Source organism: Notamacropus eugenii, chromosome 6 (assembly GCF_028372415.1).
Source record: "Notamacropus eugenii isolate mMacEug1 chromosome 6, mMacEug1.pri_v2, whole genome shotgun sequence".
Classification (NCBI taxonomy): domain Eukaryota; kingdom Metazoa; phylum Chordata; class Mammalia; order Diprotodontia; family Macropodidae; genus Notamacropus; species Notamacropus eugenii.
Genome location: NC_092877.1, coordinates 15,109,486 through 15,133,050, shown reverse-complemented (window position 1 = coordinate 15,133,050; position 23,565 = coordinate 15,109,486). Strand labels below are relative to the sequence as shown.

Sequence of the window (23,565 nt, the reverse complement as noted above, 5' to 3'; positions counted from 1 at the left end):
ACCGAGTGCCTTTGAGTTTTGTTGAAGACAAGATGCTGCTGGTATACATTTCCTCAGAGACTCCTGTTAACTTTGGGGAGGCTTGGAAAGAGAACAAGAGCTATCATTTTCAGCTTGGAACAGAAGCAGCAAGTTGAAGCAATTTGAAAAAAACTGTATTAAGGACAATTCGTTGGCTGCCTGCTGAAGATGCCAGTCTCCCACTTAAACTGTACTTGTTGGGGCTGTATGGGCAATGCTGTGGGGTCCAGATTCATGAAAGGTGGCTGTAGGAAGGGGTGTGTTCTCCTCCACCCTGCCACATACAGAGCACCAACAACTCTCTGTGTCAAGAAACAAGAAATCCATTGGTTCCCAGCCCCCTACCCTAGACCTTCAAAACAAAGTTTGTTTGGTTAACAAGGGGAAAGTCCAGACGTGCTCATATCCAGCTTCAGAGTGATTGTAATTTTAATGTTTAAAGGTTCAGGTGAAAATATTTGCAATATCTCTATTGTGATGGCAAAGAACTGGAAACAAGTGGGGTCGCTGGTGATTGGGAAATGACCAAACAAAATATAATAAATGAATGTAATAGAATATTTCTGTTGCTGTAACAAATGGGCAGCTAGGTGGTGAAGTGAATAGAGCACTAAACCTGGAGTCAGGAAGACTCATCTTCATGAGTTCAAGTCTGGCCTTAGACACATACTAGTTGTGAGACCCTGGGCAAGTCAGTTCACCCTGTTTGCCTCAATTTCCTCATCTGTAAAATAAGCTGGAGAAAAAAATGGCAAAACCACTCGAGTATCTTTGTTAGGAAGACCCCAAATGGAATCACAAAGAGTTGAAACAACTGAGCAACAACAACAAAGAAATGGCAGAGTTCATATCATTCATACATATATATATATATATATATATATACACACACACGCATACACACATATGAATTTATACAGAGGGAATTGGATTCACATATATTGAACTGAATTCATGTGTGTATGTTTATGTATGTGTGTATGTATAATATGTGTAATATGTATGTTATTTGTATTCTATTGTATTATGTGTGTATAGTATATGAATATACATTATACAATGCGTATATAATATGTGTTATATGTACATGTGTATATCTTATATCACATGTGTGTATGTATGTATGTATGTATGTATTTTCCCAACAAAGAAGAAAAGAAGGTTCAGGCGAGCCACCGAGGATTTGTACAGAAAGAGCCAAGCCTGCTCTCTTTTTTCTACATCACAAAAAAAGGAAATGGGAAATCGTACCTTGGTTAGCCCGAAGAAGCATCTTTCAGCAAATGGTTGATGAGAGTTAAACACTGGCCAAGGGAATGTCAGAGGTTTGGATGTGGTGGGCTCTGCGTGTGTGTGTGTGTGTGTGTGTGTGTATTTACATGCAGAGAGAGCGCCATTTGTGTCCAATCATGAAAATGTCTTTAGGAAGCTTCGCTCAGCACTCCTGGGCCTGGGTTCTTTGGTGCTCCCACCTTGAAAGAACACCCTCCTCCCAGTTGTCTGTACTGCCTGCTGATAAGCAGCCAGAGTCAGAGTGAATGGATCCATCTCTATGGCTCTTGTCACTGATATAGATAAGCAATCCTCCAACAAATATAAAGACTTTTTTCCTTCTCCAACTGGGACATAAAGAGTCTGTTTGGTAAAAAATGAAGTTGAATGGAATTCCTGTTTGCCGCTTATAGGGAAACCCAGCAGGCCCCCAGCGCTTGGGTTTCTCTGTGCTTTTGGGAAGCCAGCCAAGGGCATCCCAGCTAACTATCTTGACCCTCAGAGGTAAAAAGGAAAATGAGCCTGGAAGGCAAAGTCTCCTTGATTTGTCTCTGGAGGAGGAGATAAGGCTCTTAGAAAGTAGATTTTGACTTCACTGTGTTCTTCGGGCCAGTTGAACAAGCTCTTTCTCAAAACCTTATGTGAAACATACTTTAATTACAATATCCCCATGTTAAAAATAGATATTCCTTCTTAACGTGTATCATATGGCAAAAATATTGCTGGACAGCTCTTCTTCTCTCAGCACATGTTGGACCCTTAATAAATGCATATTGATTGATAGTTATTACGATTGCCGTTTTAAATAGAATTTAGTGTTTAGTTCTTTTATGGCTCCTAGGTGGCTCAGTGGCTATATTGCTGGACCTGGAGTCAGGAAGACCTGAATTCAAATATAGCCACCGACTCTTGGTAACTGTGTGAACTCCTGATAAGGAGTTAATTTAATCTTGATAAGGTATTTTGCATTTTAGTCACGTCTGACTCTTCATGACCCCATTTGATATTTTCTTGGCAATGATACTGAAGTATTTGCCATTTTCTTCTCCAGTTCATTCTACACTTAAGGAAACTAAGGCCACGGGGTTAAATGACTCACCTCAGGTCACATAGTTTTGTGAAACTTAGGGAGCTATATAAATATGAGTTGTTATCATCATCATCATCAGTCCTACTCTGCCACTAGCGTAGCCACTTTACCAGGAAGATCTGGGTACAAACCCTGCCTCGGACACATATGACCATACGATGCTGGTCAAGTACCTGGCCTCTCAGGGCTTTAGAGAGCTCTCTAAGGTTAGTAAAGGGACTTCTTTACTGGGAGCTCCACATGCTAATAAAATGGCAGATCCTATTCCTCTCGTTATCCCCAGAGATGCAGTAATATTTCATTCCTGTACCTAACAGTGGTGACAGACTCAAGTAGAAAGGGGCCATATACTATGCCCAAAGGGCTATAAAACCATGCAAACTCTTTAACCTAGCAATACCACTACTAGGTCTGTATCCCAAAAGAGATTTAAAAAAGGAAAAGGGCCTATATGTACAAAAATATTTATAGCAGCTCTTTTCTGAGGGTAAAGAATTAGATGTTAAGGGGATGCCCACCAATTGAGGAATATTATATTGTGGTATATTATTATGATGGAATACTATTGTTTTATAAGGAATGATGAGCAGGATGCTCTCAGAAAAACCTAGAAAGACTTGCATGGGTTGATGCAAAGTGAAATGTTCTGGGTACAAAGTAACAGCAATATTGTGAGATGATCATCCATGAATGACTTAGCTATTCTCAGCAATACAGCGATCCAAGACAACTCTGTAGGACTTAAGATGAAAAATGCTATCCATCCCCAGAGAAAGAACTGATGGTATCTGAATGCAGATTGAAGCAGGCTTTCTTTTTTTTTTACTTTATTTTTCTTGAGGTGTTTTTTCTTGTCTGTGTTTTCTTTCACAAAATGACTATTATGAATATGTCTTCCATGATTACACATGTATAACCTATATTGAATTGCTTGCCTTCTCAATGGAAGCAGGGGAAGGAGGGAGACAATGTGAAACTCAGAGTTTTAAAAACGAAAGTTAAAAATTGTTTGTACTTGTAATTAGAGAAACATAAAATATTAAATAAATGCTTTTAAAAAAGAAAAGAGCGATAGATTGACTTAGAAAACCACAAATTAACATTGTCTATGTTGCATCGTATTTTTATTTCTTTTGTTAAGCATTTCCCAATTACATTTTAACCTGTTTCAAGTGCCCAGTTTGAGACCTACAATGTACCACAATTTGTTTAGTTGTGTCCTAATTGATGGGTAGTTCCTTTGTTTCTAGTTGTACAAAAAAGTGCTACAATGAATATTTTGGCTTATTGGGAACTTTTCTGCCTTTGACAGCCTTGGGAGCAGGGTAGGTATTTGGGCAGCAGTGGGCTCTCTGGGTCAAATAGTATAGACATCCTCTGTACCTAAAACAATGCCTGGCACATAGAAAGCACTTAATGAATACTTGATTGATTGATTGGGGTCACTTTCTCAGCATAATTCCAAGCTGATCAGAAGCATATTTTAACCAACCAGGCTAATTGGCTATGGGCCCAGCTGACCTGTGTGGCCCCTGAAATTCCTTGGAGGGCAGCCTTTTCCATTGTAGCTATCATCAGAAAATCAGTTTATTAAAAAACAAGGAGCTTCCTTCTTGAGCAGACACAACTTGGGCATAGGACCAGCCTCATTAATAAGAGCAGTCAATAAATCTTGTCACGGCCATGATTTACCATTAACCTAGCAATAGAAAGTTGCACAATCTCAAAGCAATAAGAGACATTAGTGTCCTTCTACTCCTACGGGGACTTGAACAAGAATGGCCTTCACAGCATTCCTGATGGGTGGTCATCCAGCCTTTGAGTATGATGGGTAAGAGGGATATCGCTACCTCCCAAGGCTGCCTGTTCTGTTACTGCATAGCTCTAAACAGTTAGGTTTTCTGTTCCCTCAAGCCAAAAGTTGTCTTTCTATAGCTTCTACCCATCACCACTTGTATTACCTACTGGGGCTAGCAGAATTAAGTGTGATTGCCCTTCTACATGAGCTCTAAGGATGTGAGAAAGAAGCATTTGTGTGTTTGTCCTTTGTTGCCAAAGAAGACCATGCCATAAGAGAAATAATGACATGACTTGCACTTGACTGCTTTGAGTAAGGGCTGTGCAGGTCACCAGCCTCACTTCTCCTCCAGAGCCATCTGAATCCAGTGACCAGATATTCTTCAGGATGACTAGAGATGACCCAGAATGAGGCAATTGGGGTTAACTTGCTCAAGGTCACATAGCTAGTGAGTGTCAAGTGTCTGAGGTGAGATTTGAACTCAGGTCCTCCTGACTCCTGTTCTGGTGCTCTATCTACTGCACCACCTTAGCTGCCCCAAAGGAGGAAGGAAACATTTACCTTCAGTTTAAAAGAATGGTTGAAAACCATTATTGACTTTGTAGGATGACTGAGAAAAATTAGACATGAGAGCAGGGACTGTCTTTGTATTTCCATCCATTCCCCTTCTTCAAAATGCCCAGCACATAGCAAGTACTCAGTAAGATGTGTATCACAAATAAATAAGTATCAATTAATGAATGAAAAGATGAATGTGTTTTATGGATCAGCAAATGCATGGATGAAAAATTCTTGTGTGCCTATTATAGGCAAAGCACATATTTGACGATATGGAAGAACTCACTCACATGTGTCCGTAGCTGTGAGATCTACTGCCAAGGTGAGCTTCAGTGTCTATGAGAGGTGAGACTAGACAATCCCTCAGCCTCCTCATTAATACAATCAAACGAAGCACTGATGAAGCACCTACTATGTGCCAGGCTTGGTAAGCTTTGGGGATGCAGAGAGGCAAAAACACAGTTTCTCTACAGACAAATGACAGAGGCGATATTCAAAGAACCATGTATGACAAAGTTAAGGACAGCTAAACAGAACAGTGAGCACCGGACCTGGAGCAAAAAAGTTCTAATTTGGCCTCAGACACTTATTAGCTGTGTGACCTTGGTCAAGTCATTTAATTTGTGTCTGCCTCAATTACCTTGTCTGTAAAATGGGGATAATAATAGCCCCTCCCTCCCAAAGTTGTTATGAGGATCAAAATGAGATATTTGTAAAGCACTTAACACAGTATCTGGCATATTGTAAACATTATATGTTAAGTATTATTAAGATATGTACAGGATATGTGTTAACATGTGTGACAGACAGGAAAGGTGGAAGGAGAGAAAGGGAAAGAGGGAGATTAAAGGAAAAGCAGAAAGTGAGAAGCAACAGAGTATAGTGAAACACATACACTGGTTGTTGTTTCAGTCATGCCTGAACCCTTCATGACCCCATGGGGGGTTTTCTTCTCCAGCTCATTTGATACATGAGGAAAATGAGGCAAACAGGTTTAAGTGACTTGCCCAGGGTCACACAGCTAGTATGTGTCTGAGGCCAGATTTGAACTCAGGTCTTCCTGACTTCAGGCCTGGTGCTCTATCATCTGTGCCACCTGACTGCCCAATCAAAGGAGCTGGGTTCAAAAGTTGCCCTTGACAATTTTTAATTTTTTCCCAATTTTAAAGCGTTTTTATTTAAAGTTTTGAGTTCCAAGTTCTGTCTCTCTCCCCACCCCAAGATAGTAAACAATAATTATAGGTTATACATGTGGAATTACATAAAACATTTGTGCAAGAAGACTGGCATAAAAGAAAAAATGAAAGAAAAAATTAAAAATAGCATGCTTCAGTCTGTATTCAATCAGCATCACTTCTTTCTCTGGATGTGGATGGTAAGCTTCATCATTAGTCCTTCGGGATTATCTTACATTATTTTTTTGCTGAGAATAGCTAAGTCATTCACATTTCTTCATTGAACAGTATACCTGTTACTGTGTGCAATGTTCTCCTGGTTCTGTTCACTTCACTATGCATCAGTTCATGTAAGTCGTTCCAGGTTTTTCTGAAATCATCCTGCTTGCCATTTCTTATAGCACAATCATATTCCATTACAATCATATAACACAGCTTGTTTAATCATTTTCCAATTGGGTATCCCTTTGATTTCTAATTCTTAGCCACAAAAAAGAGTTGCTATAAATATTTTTGTGCAAATAACTCCTTTTCACTTTTTTGGATGGCTTTGGAATATAGAGCTAGTAGTGATATTGCTGGATCTTTAAAGGGTGTGCAGAGTTTTATAGCCCTTGGGCATAGTTCCAAGTTGCTCTCCAGAATAGTTGGATCAGTTCACAACTCTACCAGCAGTGCAGTACTGTCCTGCTTTTCCCACATCCCTTCCAATGTCCAGCATTTTCTTTTTTGTCGTATTAGCCGCTCTGAAAGATGTGAGGTGGTCCCTTAATTTAGATTTCTCTGATTAATAGTTATTTAGGACATCTTTTCATATGACTATAGATAGCTTTGATTTCTTTGTCTGAAAACTGTTCCATATCCTTTGACTATTTATAAATTAGGGAATTACTTGCATTTTTATAAATTTGACTCATTTCTCTCTATATATGAGAAATGAGGCTTCTATCTGAGATACTTGTTGCAAATTTTCCTCCAGTTTTCTGCTTTTCTTATAATTTTGGTTGTATTGGCTTTGTTTGTACAAAAATTTTAATTTCATATAATCCATATGATCTGTTTTACATTTTGTAGTGTTCTCTGTGTCTTCAGTTCTAAATTCTTCCCTTATTGAAAGAAAATCTATTCCATGCTCTTTTAATTGGCTTATGGTATCACCCTTTATGTGTAAATCTTGTGCCCATTTTAAACTTATCTTGGTGTACAGTGTGAGATGTTGGTCTATACCTAGTTTCTGCCATAGTGTTTTTCAGTTTTCCCAGCAGGTTTTGTCAAATAATGAGTTTTTGTTCCATAAACTTGGATCTTTGGATTTATCAAATGCTAGATTACTATGGTCACTTACTATAATGTAATTTGTACCTAATCTATTCCACAGTCCACCACTTATTTCTTAGCCAGTACCAGATTGTTCTGATAATTGCTGTTTTATAACAGTTTTAGATCTGGAACTGCTACCTTTTTTTTTTTCCGTTGATTCCCTTGATATCCTTGAGCTTTTGTTCATCCAGGTGAATTTTGTTATTCTTTTTTTCTAAACATGCAAAATAAGTTTTTGATAATTTAATTGGTATGGCACTGAATAAACAGATTAGCTTAGGTATAATTTTCATTTTATTATATTGGCTCAGCCTACCCATGAGCAATAAATATTTTCCAATTGTTTATATCTGACTTTATTTGTGTGAGAGGTGTTTTATAGTTGTGTTCATATAGTTCCTGGGCTTGTCTCGGCAGGTCCAAAGTATTTTATATTGTGTATAGTTATTTTAAATGGAATTTCTCTTTCCATTTCTTGCTGCTAGACTTTGTTGGTAATAAATTGAAATACTGATGATTTATGCAGGTTAATTTCATATCCTGCAACTTTGCTAAAGTTAATAATTTCAAGTAGTTTTAAAATTTATTCTCTATGATTTTCTAAGTATAACATCTTATCATCTGCAAAGAGTAATAGCTTTGTTTCTTCATTGCCTATTCTATTCCTTTTAATTTCTTTTTCTTCTCTAATTGCTGTAGTAACATTTCTAGTACAATATTAAATGATAGAGGTGATAATGGGTATCTTTACTTCACTCCTGATAGTATTGGAAGGCTGCTAACTTATCCCTATTACCGATAATGCTTGCTGATGGTTTTAGAGAGATATTACTTATCATTTTAAGGAAAGCTCCATTTATTCCTATGCTTTCTAGTATTTTTAAAAGGAATGGGTGCTATATTTTGTCAAAGGCTTTTTCTGCATCTATTGAGGTCATCATGATTTCTGTTAATTTTGTTATTGACATGGTCAGTTATGCTGATAGCTTTCCTAACATTGAACCAGCCCTGCATTCCTGGTATAAATCCCACCTGTTGACTTTTTTTTTTTTTTTTACCTTTTGATTTTGGACAAGTAACTTACCCTGCCTAAGTCTGTTTCTTCATCTGGTCTTTGAAATCCCTTCAAGCTCTTGGTCTCTGATACACTGACATTTTGGATCTGTCTGCCCAATACCAATTGTTCAGAGTTTCTACATCAACACCCTCTTAGAACTAGTGCTGTCTAAATATATTCAGCAATGTACTTATATCCCTAATCAGTCATGAAAGAACTAACTCTATAAATTTATTCCCTTCCCATTTGGAAGTGAAATCCATTTGTAAGATGTGTCTGACCGTCCATACAATAGGCTGTTTTCATTTAGTATAAATGACTAGGTACATATGACTTAGGTGACCTCCAAGGGTCATTTCCACTCTTCAGTAAATGAGTATCATGAGTTTTCAAAGACAGGGAAAGAAACGTTTTCCCCTCCCACAATTATTTGTAAGTGCTAACCTGCTTTTTAAAAAATTTTTGAAAAATTTCAAAGTGCCTTTTGAAGTGTTCATAGGAAGCCCTGAGAACAGCCAGTGATAGCATGTCAGCACTTATAAACTTAGTTCAACCTCTTCAGATCATCTGAAGGCAGCTATATTCTATGCACCTGATAGGAGAAGCAACACCTCCTTGTCACGCCTTCCTGCCTTCCTCCACCTCCTACTCCCTTTGGAACTGGCAGTTGACTTGTTGAGTGCATAGAACAAACCTCTGCAGAATGTTAATGCTGCAGGCAGAATCCACCAGTTGGGATGAAGCCACTAAGCTGGGAGTGAATATGAATGAGGTGAGGAGCAGTCAGCCACATCTCTGTTCTTTGCATTAGGTTTGATTTGTGAGAGGGTGCATGGAAAATGAATTGAATAATCAGATGCTAGCTCTGAGCTGCCTGTAACCCTACCCACTTGTAGCCCCAGACTCCTTAATCAGCTAGTGTCACAAGTGCAGCTAATGGTAGGGTTCAGTGAATATTGGGTCTGGAATGGCAATCTAGGACTTGCCAAATCAAGGCCCCATTTTAAGAATGTCTCAGGTAATCTCGTGGCTTCCAAAATTATAAATGGAGTCCCTCTTCTCCTGAGATATTAAAACAACCTGTGCTGTGTTTACCATGAAAGTGTTTTCCAGCTGTAACAGTACAATGAACAGGTCCTCATCTCTGGAATACATGCCCTCCTCTTTGGGCTTTATGGATGTCACTAGCTTTTTCCTCCAAGGCACAGCTCAGCTACCATCTGCCCTTTCCTGATCTTCTCCCCGTTGAAGATGCTCTCTCCCTCTTGAAATTACTTTATATTCACTTCGTATTTGCTCGTCTGTGTCTTTGTTATAACCCCTATGACAGGATATAAGTTCTTGAGGGCAATGACTGTATAGTTGCCATCTTTGATTCCCCAGTTCCCAGCATCATGCCATGATCATAGTTGGCCCTTAATAACTATTGAATTGAATCGACCTGAATTGAATTGCGTTAAATTTTCACCAAGATTAAATAGTTCAGATGAATAACCAGTGGGAGAAGGAGGATTTAAACCCACATCTTCCTGGTGCCAAGGCTGGCTTCTCTAGCCGTAGCTGCCTCTCTTAAATTTGAATATAGTTTTCAATATTTGAATACAGTTATCACATCTCCCTCTGGAGTTGACCACCCCAATCCCTTCAACTGATCCTTCTATAGCATGCCCACCCTATCCTACATTTTGTACTGTGGATGTATTCCCATTCCGTGGGATCATAGAGCTAGAGTGAAAGGAGCCTTAGAAGCTAAAAAGGTCATTTACTGATGAGGAGACTGAGACCCACAGAGGAAAAGTAACTTGCCCAGGGTCACTTAGCTACGAGATCTAAGAGGAAAGATTTGAATTTGTCTTCCTGACTTCAAGTCCAATGCTCCTTTCCTTGAATCACCCAGCTGTGTCAACCTCTTCCCTACAACATGGAGGCCCAGAATTTATCCCCAGTTCTTTAGACATAGTTTGTAAATGGTGGGGTTAGAGTTCAGTGTGTGTATCACCTACTCCTTCTGTATTAGTTACCTCTATTACTACAACCACCAATCACATTGCTTTTGTTGACTTGTCATATTTTACTGTGCTTTTTGCTTTCTACTGAGAACTTGTGGTCTACTAATGCCCCCAGATCTTTGACCCACTAACTCTTTGAGCATGATCCCATTCTTTTCCTCTCCCTTGCCTTTTCCTAGAGTCTTGTTATATGGGACCTTCCTCATCTCTCTTTCAAATCAATGCTAGTAGAAGATCCTGGATTCCATGTCTTCTTCCTTCCCCAAATAGTTGTGTGACTAGCAGTGAATGGCCTACTCAGTCTCATCAACTGCATGGGGTTCAATTTTCTACCTACCTGAGTGACTGAATGAGGAAGGCATAGCTGACTCAGAGCTACTCCAGAGCCGCCTTTTCTTTTCATCCAAGACTTAGATGGTGAGAACCAATGCACAGTGTAGAAAGAAGCCAGAGAGGTTGAAGTTAGTCTCATTGTTGCCATTGTCACTGATGTTAGCATGCAAATAGTCAAGCAAAGTCAATTCCCATATAGGCCCTATCCCGAAATACATACCTCATTCTGCATCTTGAGTCTATCACCTACTTATTATCTGAAAAAGATAAAATAAAATCATATTTAAAAAGTCCCCAAATTTAAGGAGCCCCAAATGACCATATTCCTCAACTGAACTCTAACAGATGCTTTGCACCCACCTACTACATACAAGGTACTGTCTAGACAAAGATACAAGTAAAACCATCTCTGACCTCAAGGATCTTACAGTCTGTGGAAGAAGATACAGCATGTCCATAGATAAGCTACTACAGAGTAACTGAAGAGAGAGTCAGGGAGAAAGAATGGGGGAGAGAGAATATATCAACAAAGGAAGGGCCTCCTGTATGAGGGAGCACCTGAATTATGCATTGAGACAAAGGTGAGGAGGGTGTACCTAGAAGACAAAAGGGATCACCTATCAAAGTATGGAGGTGACAGATGGAGGACCATGTGAGAGGATCAGCCAGAAGGCCAGGGTGTCTAGAAGGGGGAGTGTGCAATAGGAAGAAATAAGAAAGGAAAATGGGAACCGGCTGTGGAGAGTGTGAAATGCCAATCTAAAGAATGACTGTCACATCCAAGATATGAGAGCCATGGAAGATTTTTGAATAAGAGAATGACATAGAGACATCGATTGAATCAATGGCTCTCAGGTTCCACTCATCAGCCCTCAGATTTCCTGGATCACATGTCCCTCTCTAGCCACCATTTCCTCATATACTGCTACAGATAGAGCGCTGGCCTTGAAATCATATGGAATCTTATACGGACTTGGAATCAGGAAGATGTTCAAATCTGGCCTCAGAAGCTTACCACCTGTGTGACCCTGGGCAAGTCCCTTAACCACGGTCTGCCTCAGTTGCCTCATCTGTAAAAATGGGAATAATAATACCACCTCATTCCTAGGGTTTTGGATAGATCAAAGGAGATAATACTTGCAGTGTTTTGCTGATGTTGAAGCGCCACACAAATGCTGTGCTACCACAGCTGTGACTGTTATTCTAATATTGTTACTATCCTCATCATCATCATGATCATGTGTTGCTTTGGCCCAGTAGAGGGTAAGTTTCTTAACGATATCTTGCTTTTTGGATCTGTACACCCAGCATTTAGCACAACGCCTCATACACGGTAAGCACTTTCATTCAGCGTGCTGTGATTGAGTCACTTAGTGGCGAAATGCTTTACCCATTAAATACTCATCATTTACCTTACCTTCACCAATCTTTTCTTTTTAAAAATACACAGATAAGTCCACCACTTGAATATGTGCATGTATCTGTCCTAACGTTTCTCATTTCCTAGGACCAGATGGTCTGTTTCAAAAACCTCTGATTGAATTGAGGTCAAGTGGCTGGGGAGGAAGGCTCCAAAGAGCACGGTTTTCCAGAGAAAAGCGGAAGCATGATTTAAGGTGATTGCCCCAGCATATCACCATCCACTGCAGCCAGCTCTCGTCTGCCTGCTTGTCTCTTCCAACACTGACATGCTGGATCTGCTAACAAATGAGCCCCAGAGAGCCAAGGGATTCGGCCCAGGGATGGGCTTTTGTTCAGTGGTGTTAAGGTTTAAAATTGACAGCTCTGATTTCCTTTCCCTTCCTGAGAACAGTGTCTTGGAGAGACTTGTGATTTTTCATTCAAATATAGTAGGCCAAGGATTCTAAGTTTCTTGAAATGCCAGGCTTGGATGCTGGATTGTAGTGCGTTGTTTATTGCAGCAGATTTGTTTCCTATGGAGATGAGAACATCAAATCTCTTAAAACTCTTTTTAAGTTAAGCGGGTGCTGAGGTATTTAAGGAGGCTGGAAATATTTTTAAATTATCGAAAGATGGCTCTACATTTGGGTTCCTCAATGTAGTTTTTCAGAGCCTTTCACAATATGGGAATAAATGGGGTATATGTTGGTTCCCCTTGTAATAAGTGAGTTAGCATCTGTTTTTCTTTCTTTTTTTTTTTTTTTTTTTGGAGGGGGGGAAGGCAAGGCAATCAGGGTTAAGTGACTTGCCCAAGGTCACGCAGCTACTCAGTGTGTCTGAGATCAGATTTGAACTCAGGTCCTCCTGACTCCAGGGCTGGTGCTGTACTCACTACACCACCCTTGCCATCTTTTTCTAGGGGTCCCTTGAATACCTGGTATCATTGTTACAGGGGCTTCCTCTAGCCACATTTACAACTCTCCCAGGTTTTAGGTGGTTATTTCATGAATGGCTATGACCCAAAAGCTTTCATCACCTGACACCTAACCCTCTGGTGATGAGTTTATTGCAACTTAGCTATGCTGGTTCATGTATAAGTCCCACCCTTCTCCTCACTACCCATTTTATTTCTTGTGACAGATGGAGCTTGGGGAAGCAAAACCAACTCCTGGCTCACCACATGTGTTATTCCTTTTTCTCTTATGCTGAGAATGATTTATAGTCATTTGGCAGAAGGTCAGAATCTGATTCTGGAAATGGGGAAATATTTGATTTCTGTGGCACAGTTCATTAAAAATTCATACATATAGATCTGAAAATGAAATATCCTTCCTTGTCAACGCGAGTTACAGTGAGTGCCTGGAGCAAGAGTACAATATTAGAGTGTGACAGTCTTACAAAGTCATCGTCATCAATACAACTGCCCTTCTCAGTGAGAAGAGAGAGGGAGAAAAGATGATCTTTGAGCTATGGTTTGGGAAAATGAGAATTTTCTCCTTTTTTGCCTTAGGGGTTTTTCCAGCTAGAAGTAGAAACCAATATTTCATAGAAAACTTTCCTTGCCAGTAGATCCTCCTGAGATACCTTATTTCTCCCCCACTTCTCTTCCTTTCCCTTTCTCTTTTTCCTTCCCCCTTCTCATTTGGCTAGCCTACGGTTTCTAGTTATCAAATGCTGAATCCTAAATGATGGTCTACATTATCCAAACGGAAGGCCAAGGAAGAATGGAAGACCATCCTGAATTCATCACATTTGGTTTAGAAGCTAACCAGCTGCCATCAAGGTGATCCTAGGCTTTGGAAATTCAGCAAGTGCAAATGTTTTCACATGAAACTGCCAAGCTACCAATGATGGAATGGGCCAAGTCTTGTCTTTTCCATGCCGAAGTCCCCAAGTTGATTTGAAAAACCTCATCTTACCATCCTTGCTCTTTGTCTTTTTGCCCCGCTTTCAGGTTGCAGTACAGCTGGGTGACAGATGAGGAGGAATCAAATTTGTTTTCCTTTGAACAAACTGTACTAATTAAAATATACCCCACCGGGATTGCAGCTCACTATAAGTAGTTCATATTTCATTAACATTTCCTTTAAATCCAACAGGATCATAAAGCTAAGATTGCTTTAGCCTAAATGCTCTCTAAATTTAATATGCATGATAAAACCTGGAGGCATACATCGCAGTAAGTGTAGGCAGGCAACTTTGGGTGCTCTAGTAATGTTCGTTTTTAATGGGAGGGAAATCGATACTGGGTGTGGGCTCTACTAATAAAGTAAGCTGTCAAGAATGGAACAGATAATTAAAGTTATAATTTTTCAAAAGCTACACAGTTGTAGGGAAAGGATTGTTTTTCCCGCAGGCGTATTTGTTGGCATTTTCTGAGGGAGATAGAATCAGGAGGAAGGAATGTTTAAGTAAATGTCACTTATGATCAATTGGATAGCTGGAGATTGAGTTTCCACCAAGAAAAAGCAAAGCTGCAAATGTCGTTCACATCCTTTCTGCTGCGCTGCCAGATCCCAGGCCGGGTATGCGTGTGTTACCGCCAAAATCTTGACACTGGCTAACAGGAACGTTAACCAGATGAGCTCTGTATCAACCCAAATTCACAGCTAAGGACCAAAGTGATAAAGGACAAAGAAGTATTTCCAACAACCACCTTCCGGCGAATCCGCTCACAAAGAAGTGGGACAATAGAATCGAGAGATAATTAGATTTGGGCATCAGGAGACCTGGATTCGGACCCTGTGTACGCTATTAGCTAGTTCTGTGATATTACACAAGTTATATAATCTCTTTGGGTATCAGTTTCCTTCTTTAAAATCAAGGGATCAAGGTTTTGCTGTCCTTATTAGAACGTTCTAAAAATGTCAAGGCAGTTACTTGCATCTGTGAACAGATAAAAATTTGTTATTTTTCTCAAAATAAAATAAAATAAAATCAAGGGATTAGACAGGTACTCTCTTAAGGAATTCTCCAATTCTGTGAAGGAAATGCTGATTTCCTGAACATATGATTGACGTTATCCAGAAAACTTGGCTAATATGAAGATTATCTGGATAATGTTGATTCAAGGCGGATTTTAAATATAACACATATCCTTGTTACTTACTCTTTGTTGCGTTGGGAGATGATTCTTCCCAGAAACTTGCTCTTTGTGAATGTGGGTGTGGCTGAAAAGAGGGACGTGTGACCCAGAAATCTGCCTACTCCTTCTGTGTTCCTTGGAACTATTGAGCCTTGGCTATGGGCAGCTGAACCTGTCCCTCTCCATAGCCCCGCCTGTGACTCTGCTGTCTTTGCATAGCACAGCAACCCCAGCTCTGAACCCTGGAAACCATCACTTCACACCTGCTTTACTTGATGTTTCAGACAAGTTCAGAGCCCTTGTCACATTTCTTCTGTTCTCTTGTTGCCAGCTTCAGCTCTCCACATGCTCTCCTTATCGCCGCCCCCTTTTCTGGGCACTGATGAAGGAAGGATCTTTTCAGGGCTCATTAAGACCAGAGTTTCAGTCCTTGCCTACATTACTCATCCACTCTGACCCTCAGTCTCCTTCTCTATAAATTGAATGGAGGAAAAAAGAATTAGTTGATATTCAGAATGGTCCTTACCTCTAAAATTCTGTGATTCTAGGAACACTGTTAAAAAAAAACTCACTGTTGTCTTCTCATTTAGTGTTAAATATTATTTATGAGTTGCATCCTGGACCTGGAATGTTCAAGACTCCACTCGCTATCCTGGGACTATAAAATTTTAATTTGCTTAAGAGCTGAGCCCACTAAATAGAATCTCTTCATCATCATGGCCCTGAATGCACACCTTTTATGGTTTTAAAATGGGCAAATTGTTTTAAATATCTTTCCATTCCCACCTTTAGCACCTAAATTAAGTTAAAGGAGCTCATTTTAACTGAGAGTATTTCCAATAAGAAGAGAATGGATAGACTGCACAGTGTTCTGTACACACTTGGACCTCTGTGTGGATCTAGGACCTGACCAATGGGGATACTTACTGGTGGTGCCAGCAGGCATCTACTTTTACAAGAGCCTATGCAGCTCTTGTCCATATCCTTCCATAACTTCCCAGGGGATTTGCCCAATGTACTGGAGTCCTTCCTCTAGGTCTCTTGACTTTGTCATCCCTCCATCAGTAATATGCTTCAACCTACTCAGCAGTGGGATTCTTCATTGCCTTAGAATAATTTGCAATTTGAAATCTTTGAAGGCTGGGTTGACCCATGGTATCTTGACTCTGGACAAGCTATTTGACCTCAGACTGCTCTAGGCAGCTCTCTATGGGTATGGATTGAAGAAAAGGTGTTGTCTTGCACTGATAGAAAAAGTCCTTGCAGTTCCCTATACCAGTGAAGTCACAGGCTTAGTCCCAATCCCTGTAGTTATATATATATAGTAGGCACTTAAAAGATACTTGTTGAGTTCTAGAATGTCCTGACCCTTATTTCTGCTTTGCTCACTCTGCCTGTCATTGTCTGCCTGCTGGACATCTCTCCCTAGGGCTCTGGTTGGCACCTAAAAATCAACATGTCCAAATCTGTCCATCATCTTCTCCATGTAACTATCTCCTACTCCTAGCTTTACATTTCAGTTAAAGGAGCAGCCATCCTCCCAGTCATCAAGGTCTGGAACCTGTCCCTCAGCACCATGGCCAGGAAATTCCCAAACCTTGTCAATTGTGCCCCCTTCTTCTCTCCATGTGCCCAGCCACCATGTTCATGTAGGTGCTAGGCTTCCTCTTCACCTGTCCTGCTGTCGTAACCTCATAATTAGTTTCCCCACTTCCCTCCTCTCCCCTCTCCAATGCATCCTGTACACAGACATCATAATAAAGCATTTTCCATGTCTCACCTTCCAAATTCTTCAGGAAGAAGCTCCTGGAATTATTACTGGGTATTTAGCTCAGCTCAGCCCACATCTGAGGATATTAGGTAATGTATGATTTCATTTTTTGTAAGAGCTGCATAATTCATTATATTAAATACTGAATATTACCCCCACTTAGCAACTGAGCTTTGCTGAGCATTAGAACCCAGAAGCTGCTGCCTTTGCAAGAAACTAAGGAGAGGAGAGGGGAAGAAGGGCCAAAATCCAAGTAATGGTCATATGGTCCTTTCTGTCCCTAAATTTTATGATCTCATCTGTGTTTGTTGTCAAAAATGAAGACATCTGTGTATGCCGATATCTGCAATCTGGATTCAGTTCATTTTGACTAGCATTTATTAAGCTCCAGCTGCATACCAGGTATTATGCTAGGTACCAATTAAACAAATACAGATGGGAAAATATTACCTGCCCTCAAGAAGCATATATTCTATGGGAGGGAGAAGTAAGCAACAGTATGCAGCTAAGTGGCATAGTGTAGAGAGTGCCAGGCCTGGAGTCAGGAAGGCCTGAGTTCAAATCCAACCTCAGACACTTACTAACAGTGAGACCCTGGGCAAATCACTTACCCCTATTTGCCTCAGTTTCCCTATCTGTAAAATGAGCTGGAAAAGGAAATGGCAAACCCCTCCAGTATCTCTGCCAAGAAAACCCCAAATGGGATCATGAAGAGTCAAACATAATTGGGAAAAAAACCTGAACAAGAGATATGGAATAGTGAAGAGTCTTGAGAGCATATCGTATGAGAATCAGTTGATGGATTAAGGGATATAGCCTGCAGAAGGGCAGATTTGGGATGGGAGCCAGAGCAAATGTGATAACTGTCTTCAAATATTTGAAGGTCTTTAATGCATCAAGAGGTAAAGAATTGCCCTCCAGGAAGACATGGATTCAAATCCCACCTCTAACACTCCCTGGCTTTGTAACCCTGGAGGAGTCACCCAACTTCTTAGCATCCTCAGGCAAATCTCCCAAAGTGTACACTGCAGAGAAGGCACAGACCCACCTCAACAGAGAGCATTTTCTCACCAGGAAATTCCCCAGACGAATGACCTCACAGGTCTTGCCTCTATCCTCTATCCCTATCCCATGTGGAAGAGAGATTTGATTTATTTTGCCAATTTCTGGGACCAGAGGGATGGTCCCTAACCAGTCCCTAACCACTGGATGAAGTAGCAAAGAGATACCTTTTCACTTAACGTAAGGAACAGCTCCCACACATTCTGTTCCACCTTGGCCCCAAAATAAAGTCTGCTTTTCAGATTAAATGAATTTGTCTGAACGTTGCAGTACTTTGAACAAGACACATCTTTGGCCTCAGTCCCCTCATCCATTCAACTCGATGTTCTCTCAGTTTTCTTCCAGTTCTGACAGGTTATGATTCTAGTTTGATAAGAGACCACTAGGGTCTACCCTTCAGATGTGACAAATGTCCCTCCAGACAAACCCCCAAAGCCAAAATCAGCAGCTTTGACAGAAGGAGGAAAAGTCTCTCTTTGTCTCTTGCTGTTAGATAAAATGTTCTTTTGTCTTTCCTGGAGTGCTCTATCTTTGCTTCGAATCAGCAATTCCCAGCTCTGGTTGTCCATCACCCTGGAGCCTCTCCAGTGACCACAAGTAGCCGCTCTCCCATCTGCCCTCCCCTGAAAGAGCTGATTTTGCTTTAAAATAAATAAACTCCACAAAGCACTTTTAGGACAGTGGGGAAAGGAGGTCAAAAGACAGGGTGCCCCATTTCCAGAAGGATACAGTTCAGATTAAGTATTTCTTAAGCCCCTGCCAACGTGCAAAATGCCATGACAGGCCCTGGGGATACAAAGTCAAAGCAAAATAATTTTTCCTTCTCTCAGGGATGTAACTTTTTAAGCAGATAAACCTCAGGGGAGAAAGAGCACAAATAATCAGGGAGGTCAGAAGTAATCATAATCATATTAAAAGTGGTAGCATTTACATAACACTTTAAGTTTTACGGAGTGCTGTACCTGTTATCTCAAACTGATCTGCACAGGGGGAGGTAGGTCCTATTATTATTTCCATTTGACAGATGAGGAAACTGAGGCAGAGGTTAAGTGACTTGCCCTGGATCATACAACTAGTTAAGTTCCAGACCCACACCCTGTACCACCTAGGTGCCTATTTAAACAAACAAAATGAAGAGTTTTTATTAGCAGTGACATGTGTTTAGCCCTGAAGGATACCAGAGATTCTGAAAGGTAGAGAAGAAAAGGGAATGTGTTCTAGATCTATAGTATAAGCCTGTTTTTAAAGGCATTTAGTGTCTTACATGACTGCACATGTATAAACTATGTTGGATTAATTACCATCTCAAGGAAGGAGGAGGGGAGAGAGGGATAGAATTTGAAACTGAAAACTTTTAAAAATGTTTTTGAAATTATTTTAACATGTAATTGGGGGAAAAACAAAGTATTATATAAGAAATTAAGGCATTTATTTTGGGAGCTGGGCATACCAAGTCCAGTGAATTGCAAATTCCCCAATTTGGGTAGAAAGGAGAATGTGACAAGCAGAGGAATGCAAAAGCAGGCCAGAGAAATAGGCTAGAGCTAGAGCCATAGGGAGAGTTGATCTTTAGTCCCAGAGGCCAGAGGGAGCCAGTGCTCTGACCATGGTATTTTGGTCTGCTGACTTCTATTGTGTTCCCTGTGCTTGGCACAATGGCTGGCATACAGTAAGCAGTACTCTATCAATCATCTGTCTATAGATTGGGAATCGTGGTGGTGAACCATAAGGAGTGAAAAGGAATTAGAATCACAAAAACCTGAGTTTGAATCTCTCCTCAGACATTTACTAGCTGTTTTACCCTTGGCAAATCTCTTCAGCTCTTTGTGCCTCAGCTTCCTCATCTGCTAAATGAGGGGCTTAGGCTGAATGGCCTCTAATGGCCCTTCTAGCTCCAAGTCTTTGGTCCTATGACTGGCTCGTTTAGCATCTTACTGACCCCACACGTTGTTGTTCAGTCACATTCTAGTCTTTGTGACTCCATTTAGGCATTTCTTGGCAAAGATACTGGAAAGGTTTGTCATTTCCTTCTTCAGATCATTTTACAGATAAAAAAACTGAAGCAAACAGGGTTAAGTGACTTGCCCAGGGTCAGTGTCTCAGGCTAGATTTGAACTCAGGTCTTCCTCACTCCAGGCTCAGCTTTCTGTCCACTGCACCACTTAGCTGCCCTATAGCCTCACATACATGGAATAAATAATTGAAATTTTATTAAATTCTATTATGTCCAGAAAGGACACTCTGGTTTTCATTACTGAGAAACAGGTGACAGTCTGTGTACAGGCCTCACATTTCCTGCCCTTTTTCTGTTCCCCAAATGGATTTAATTGGTCCCTGGAAAAGTAAGGTCACCTCCTAAGCAATGTTTCCTTCTGTCACATTTCCACTTGTCCTTCACTCAGCTCAGGAAAGTCACTCTGAGAAACACACATTCCTCTCAACCCATGAAGCCTGATTTATCAGCCATCTCCTCAGAGAAGCAACAAGATAAAAAAAAAAAAAAACTCCTGGCCGTAAAACATTCTTATGCATTATGCTCTGTTGGTTTTGTGTCTAGACAGAGCTGGAAGACCCTACAAGGGCCCCACAATACCTAGAGATGTCCGTATATTTACCAGCTTTGTTTTGAAGGGGGAATTGTTTTTGACACTTTTATGTGCAATAGAGAGGGTCTCAGGAAGACAGCCTTGGCCTCTAAGTCAAGGAGTCTGAGACTTAACCCTGATTCTGCCAGCCTCCCTGTGAGTGCACCTGCTGTCTTCTACTCTGGCACAGGCTGTGTCCCTCAGCCTGTCCTTGGCTGGGTTATGTGAAACAGGGTGATGTGCAGTCTACTCCTGAGTAGTGACTTTGTTCCCAAGTCTCCATTTGAGGAAGTACCCATGCCCACAATGCTTACTCCAATCCTGGTTCAGCCCATGATTCCCTGGATTCTTTCAGGACCTTGCCCCAATGTGGGTACCTTCCTCCTTCCCACCCTTCTCTCAGACCCTTTTAATATGTTGTCTTTCCCCATTAAAATGTAAACAAGGCCTGGAACTATCTTGTTTTTTCATTTGTATTCCCAGTGCTTGGCACAGTGACTGGCACACAGTAAGTACTTAATCAATACTCTATCCATCCATCACCTACTTTTCTGTCTATCCATCCATCCATCCATTGATCTATCCATCTATTTTTCTGTTTATCCATCTGTAGAGGACTGAGCACAAGAACTGGGATCAAAAAGATTACTTTGAGGTCCCTTCTGACTCTGAATCTATGATCCTATGACCTAGGTTTAAATTCTGTTTCAGCAAAATTCCAGACACGGGAGATGCATTGTCAGAAAGTGAGTTTGGCCAATGCACATGGTACATGATGAAGAGTAGGGTATAAATAAGCCTGGGAGAGTAGATTAGAGCTCTTTCACAACGGGCTTTAAATGCCAAGCAGAGGAGTTTGTCTTTGATCCTTGAGGTAATAGGTATCCATAGGAGTTTAATTCCTCCATATTGAGGAAGGGAGTGATGTGATCAGACCTGTGAGTTCCCATTCTACTACAGGGATACACCATACAAATAGGTAACTCACACAACCTACCATGCAAGATTGTAGTGAGAAAAGTTCTCTGTAAGCCTTGAAAGGATTGGAACCAGACATGCAGTGACACTATTATGGGGTACATTCAGGTGAGGGAAACTCCTCCCGCCAGTATAAGATAGCCCCTTCTCTGTACAGAGAAGAGTTGCCTGTCTTCTAAACACTGAAAGATTGAGGGACTTGCCCATGCTCTCTTGGATCAGAGGAGAGACTTGAACCCAGGTCTTCCTAGGCAGTTCTCAATCCACTAGACCAGCAGCTCTCCAAGTATGGACCCCAAGATTCTTTCAGGAGGTCCACAAGGTCAAAACTATTTTCATTTTACTACTAAGATGTTTTCATTTCTAATATAGCAAATATCAATAGGTTTAACCCACATAAACCAAAATTGTTGGGGAGGGGGGTGTCATCAGTGCTTTTTGAGAATGTCAAGGAATCCCAAGGTCAAACCATTGGAGAATAGCTGCATCAAGCTGTGCTGCCTCTCATAAACCTTAAAGCAGTGTATACATGTATAATGAAAATCATATCTAGCAATTATATAGGGCTTTGAGGTTTACAGAATGTTTTACCAATGTATCTTATTTGATTCTCACAACAACCCCAAGAGGTGGGTGCTATTATTATCCCCATTTTACAGACAAGGAAACTGAGGCAGACAGCAGTTAAGGGACTTACCCAAGGTCACGCAGCTAGCAAGTTTCTGAGGCTGGATTTAAACTCAGGTTTTCCTAACTTCATATCCAGATCTACTTCTCCAGCAAGAGGAAGCATGATAACGTTAGGTCTGGAGGCAAGAGAGACCTCAGTTTAGTTCCACTTTCAAATTTATTAGCTGTGTGACCCTGAGCAAGTCACCTAATTTCTCCTCTTCTTTGAAATGGAAATAACTGCCTATAGCACTGACCTGCAAGGGTTCCTCTGTGGATCAAATGGGAAGTGCCGTTATACAGTGGTGCTGGATTTAGAGTCAGGATTTTGAATGGGTCAAATCCAGGGGCTGTGACATACTTCTTGAGTTATCTTGGACAAGTCCTTTCTCTCTCTAGACCTCCATTTCCTCTTCCTTAAAATGAGGGCATTAGACTAGATGACCTTTAATGTTTGAAGTCTGTGATCCCAGAGGTCAGAATTGGGATTCTTCCAAATTCTATCTTTTGATGATCCTTTTTTAGCCTGGGGACCTCACTCCACCAGCCCAGATCTGTGGCTTCCCAGGTAGGTTCTAGGGAGTCACCTGTGGCCCAGAGAGGTTATGGAACTTTCCCAGGGTCGCACAGCTAGTAAGTGGCAGAGCTGGGATTGGAAGCCAGGCCTTCTTCACTCTAAATCCAATATTGTATTCCCTATACTAGATCGTCTCTGAAAACCTTAAAGTGCTATGTAAACATCAGCCATTGATATAATTGTCATTATTACTATCTTCATTATCTATTTTTCTTTGCAAAGTAACTCGGGAGGAACAGTTGGCGTAATGACAATACGTCTTCTTTAAATTGGTGTTCCAGGAGGGGGAAAAAATATTTAAAACTACACGTAAGCCAGCATTTATTAAACATCTACTCTGTGTCAGTCACTGTGCTAAATACATATTCAATTCAATTATATCCTTTATGCGTATAATTATTTAATTCTAAATTTATTCAATTTAATTCTTCAAGCAGTTTATTAATTTTAGGAAGTAAGCTAACATGCATACTTGATATCCTGCCATGTTTGGCCAGAGCATCCTAGATTTACAGCTACAAGAGACCTTAGAGTGCAACATCTTCATTTTTACAGATGAGGACACTGGGGCACAGTTAGTGGCACAGCTAGGACTCATTTTAACTCCAAACCTAACACTCATTCTACTGCATTTCCATCCTGCCACCATCAACAGAAAGAAGAAAGGTAAGTCAGGACTGGCCCATTTTGAAAGCTAAGCCATGTAAAAAATCTGTGAGGAGAACAGGAGCTGGTGCCCTCATTGTCCTATCTCATACAGCACGTTTTCCAGAAATAGTCTTGGAGTGTTGCATGTAGCACCTT

The 23,565-nt window shown here is 40.7% G+C and overlaps 1 protein-coding gene across 17 annotated transcripts in view; it reads left to right on the top strand.

Moving 5' to 3' along the window:
* LDLRAD3 (low density lipoprotein receptor class A domain containing 3) overlaps positions 1–23,565 on the top strand; it is a 272,380-nt gene that overhangs the window by 211,638 nt on the left and 37,177 nt on the right. For 9 of the 17 annotated variants that reach the window (XR_011969230.1, XM_072619131.1, XM_072619130.1 and 6 more), the window contains one exon: positions 23,317–23,427. The exons of 7 other annotated variants lie outside the window; for them this stretch is intronic. Coding sequence is in view for 8 of the 10 variants with exons in the window: in XM_072619131.1 (XP_072475232.1) it covers positions 23,317–23,427 (111 nt within the window). In the remaining 2 variants the exon portion in view is untranslated. Of the gene's footprint in view, positions 1–16,915; positions 16,980–23,316; positions 23,428–23,565 lie in introns of all 17 variants that reach the window. One more of the 17 variants, XR_011969231.1, reaches the window with a different exon arrangement.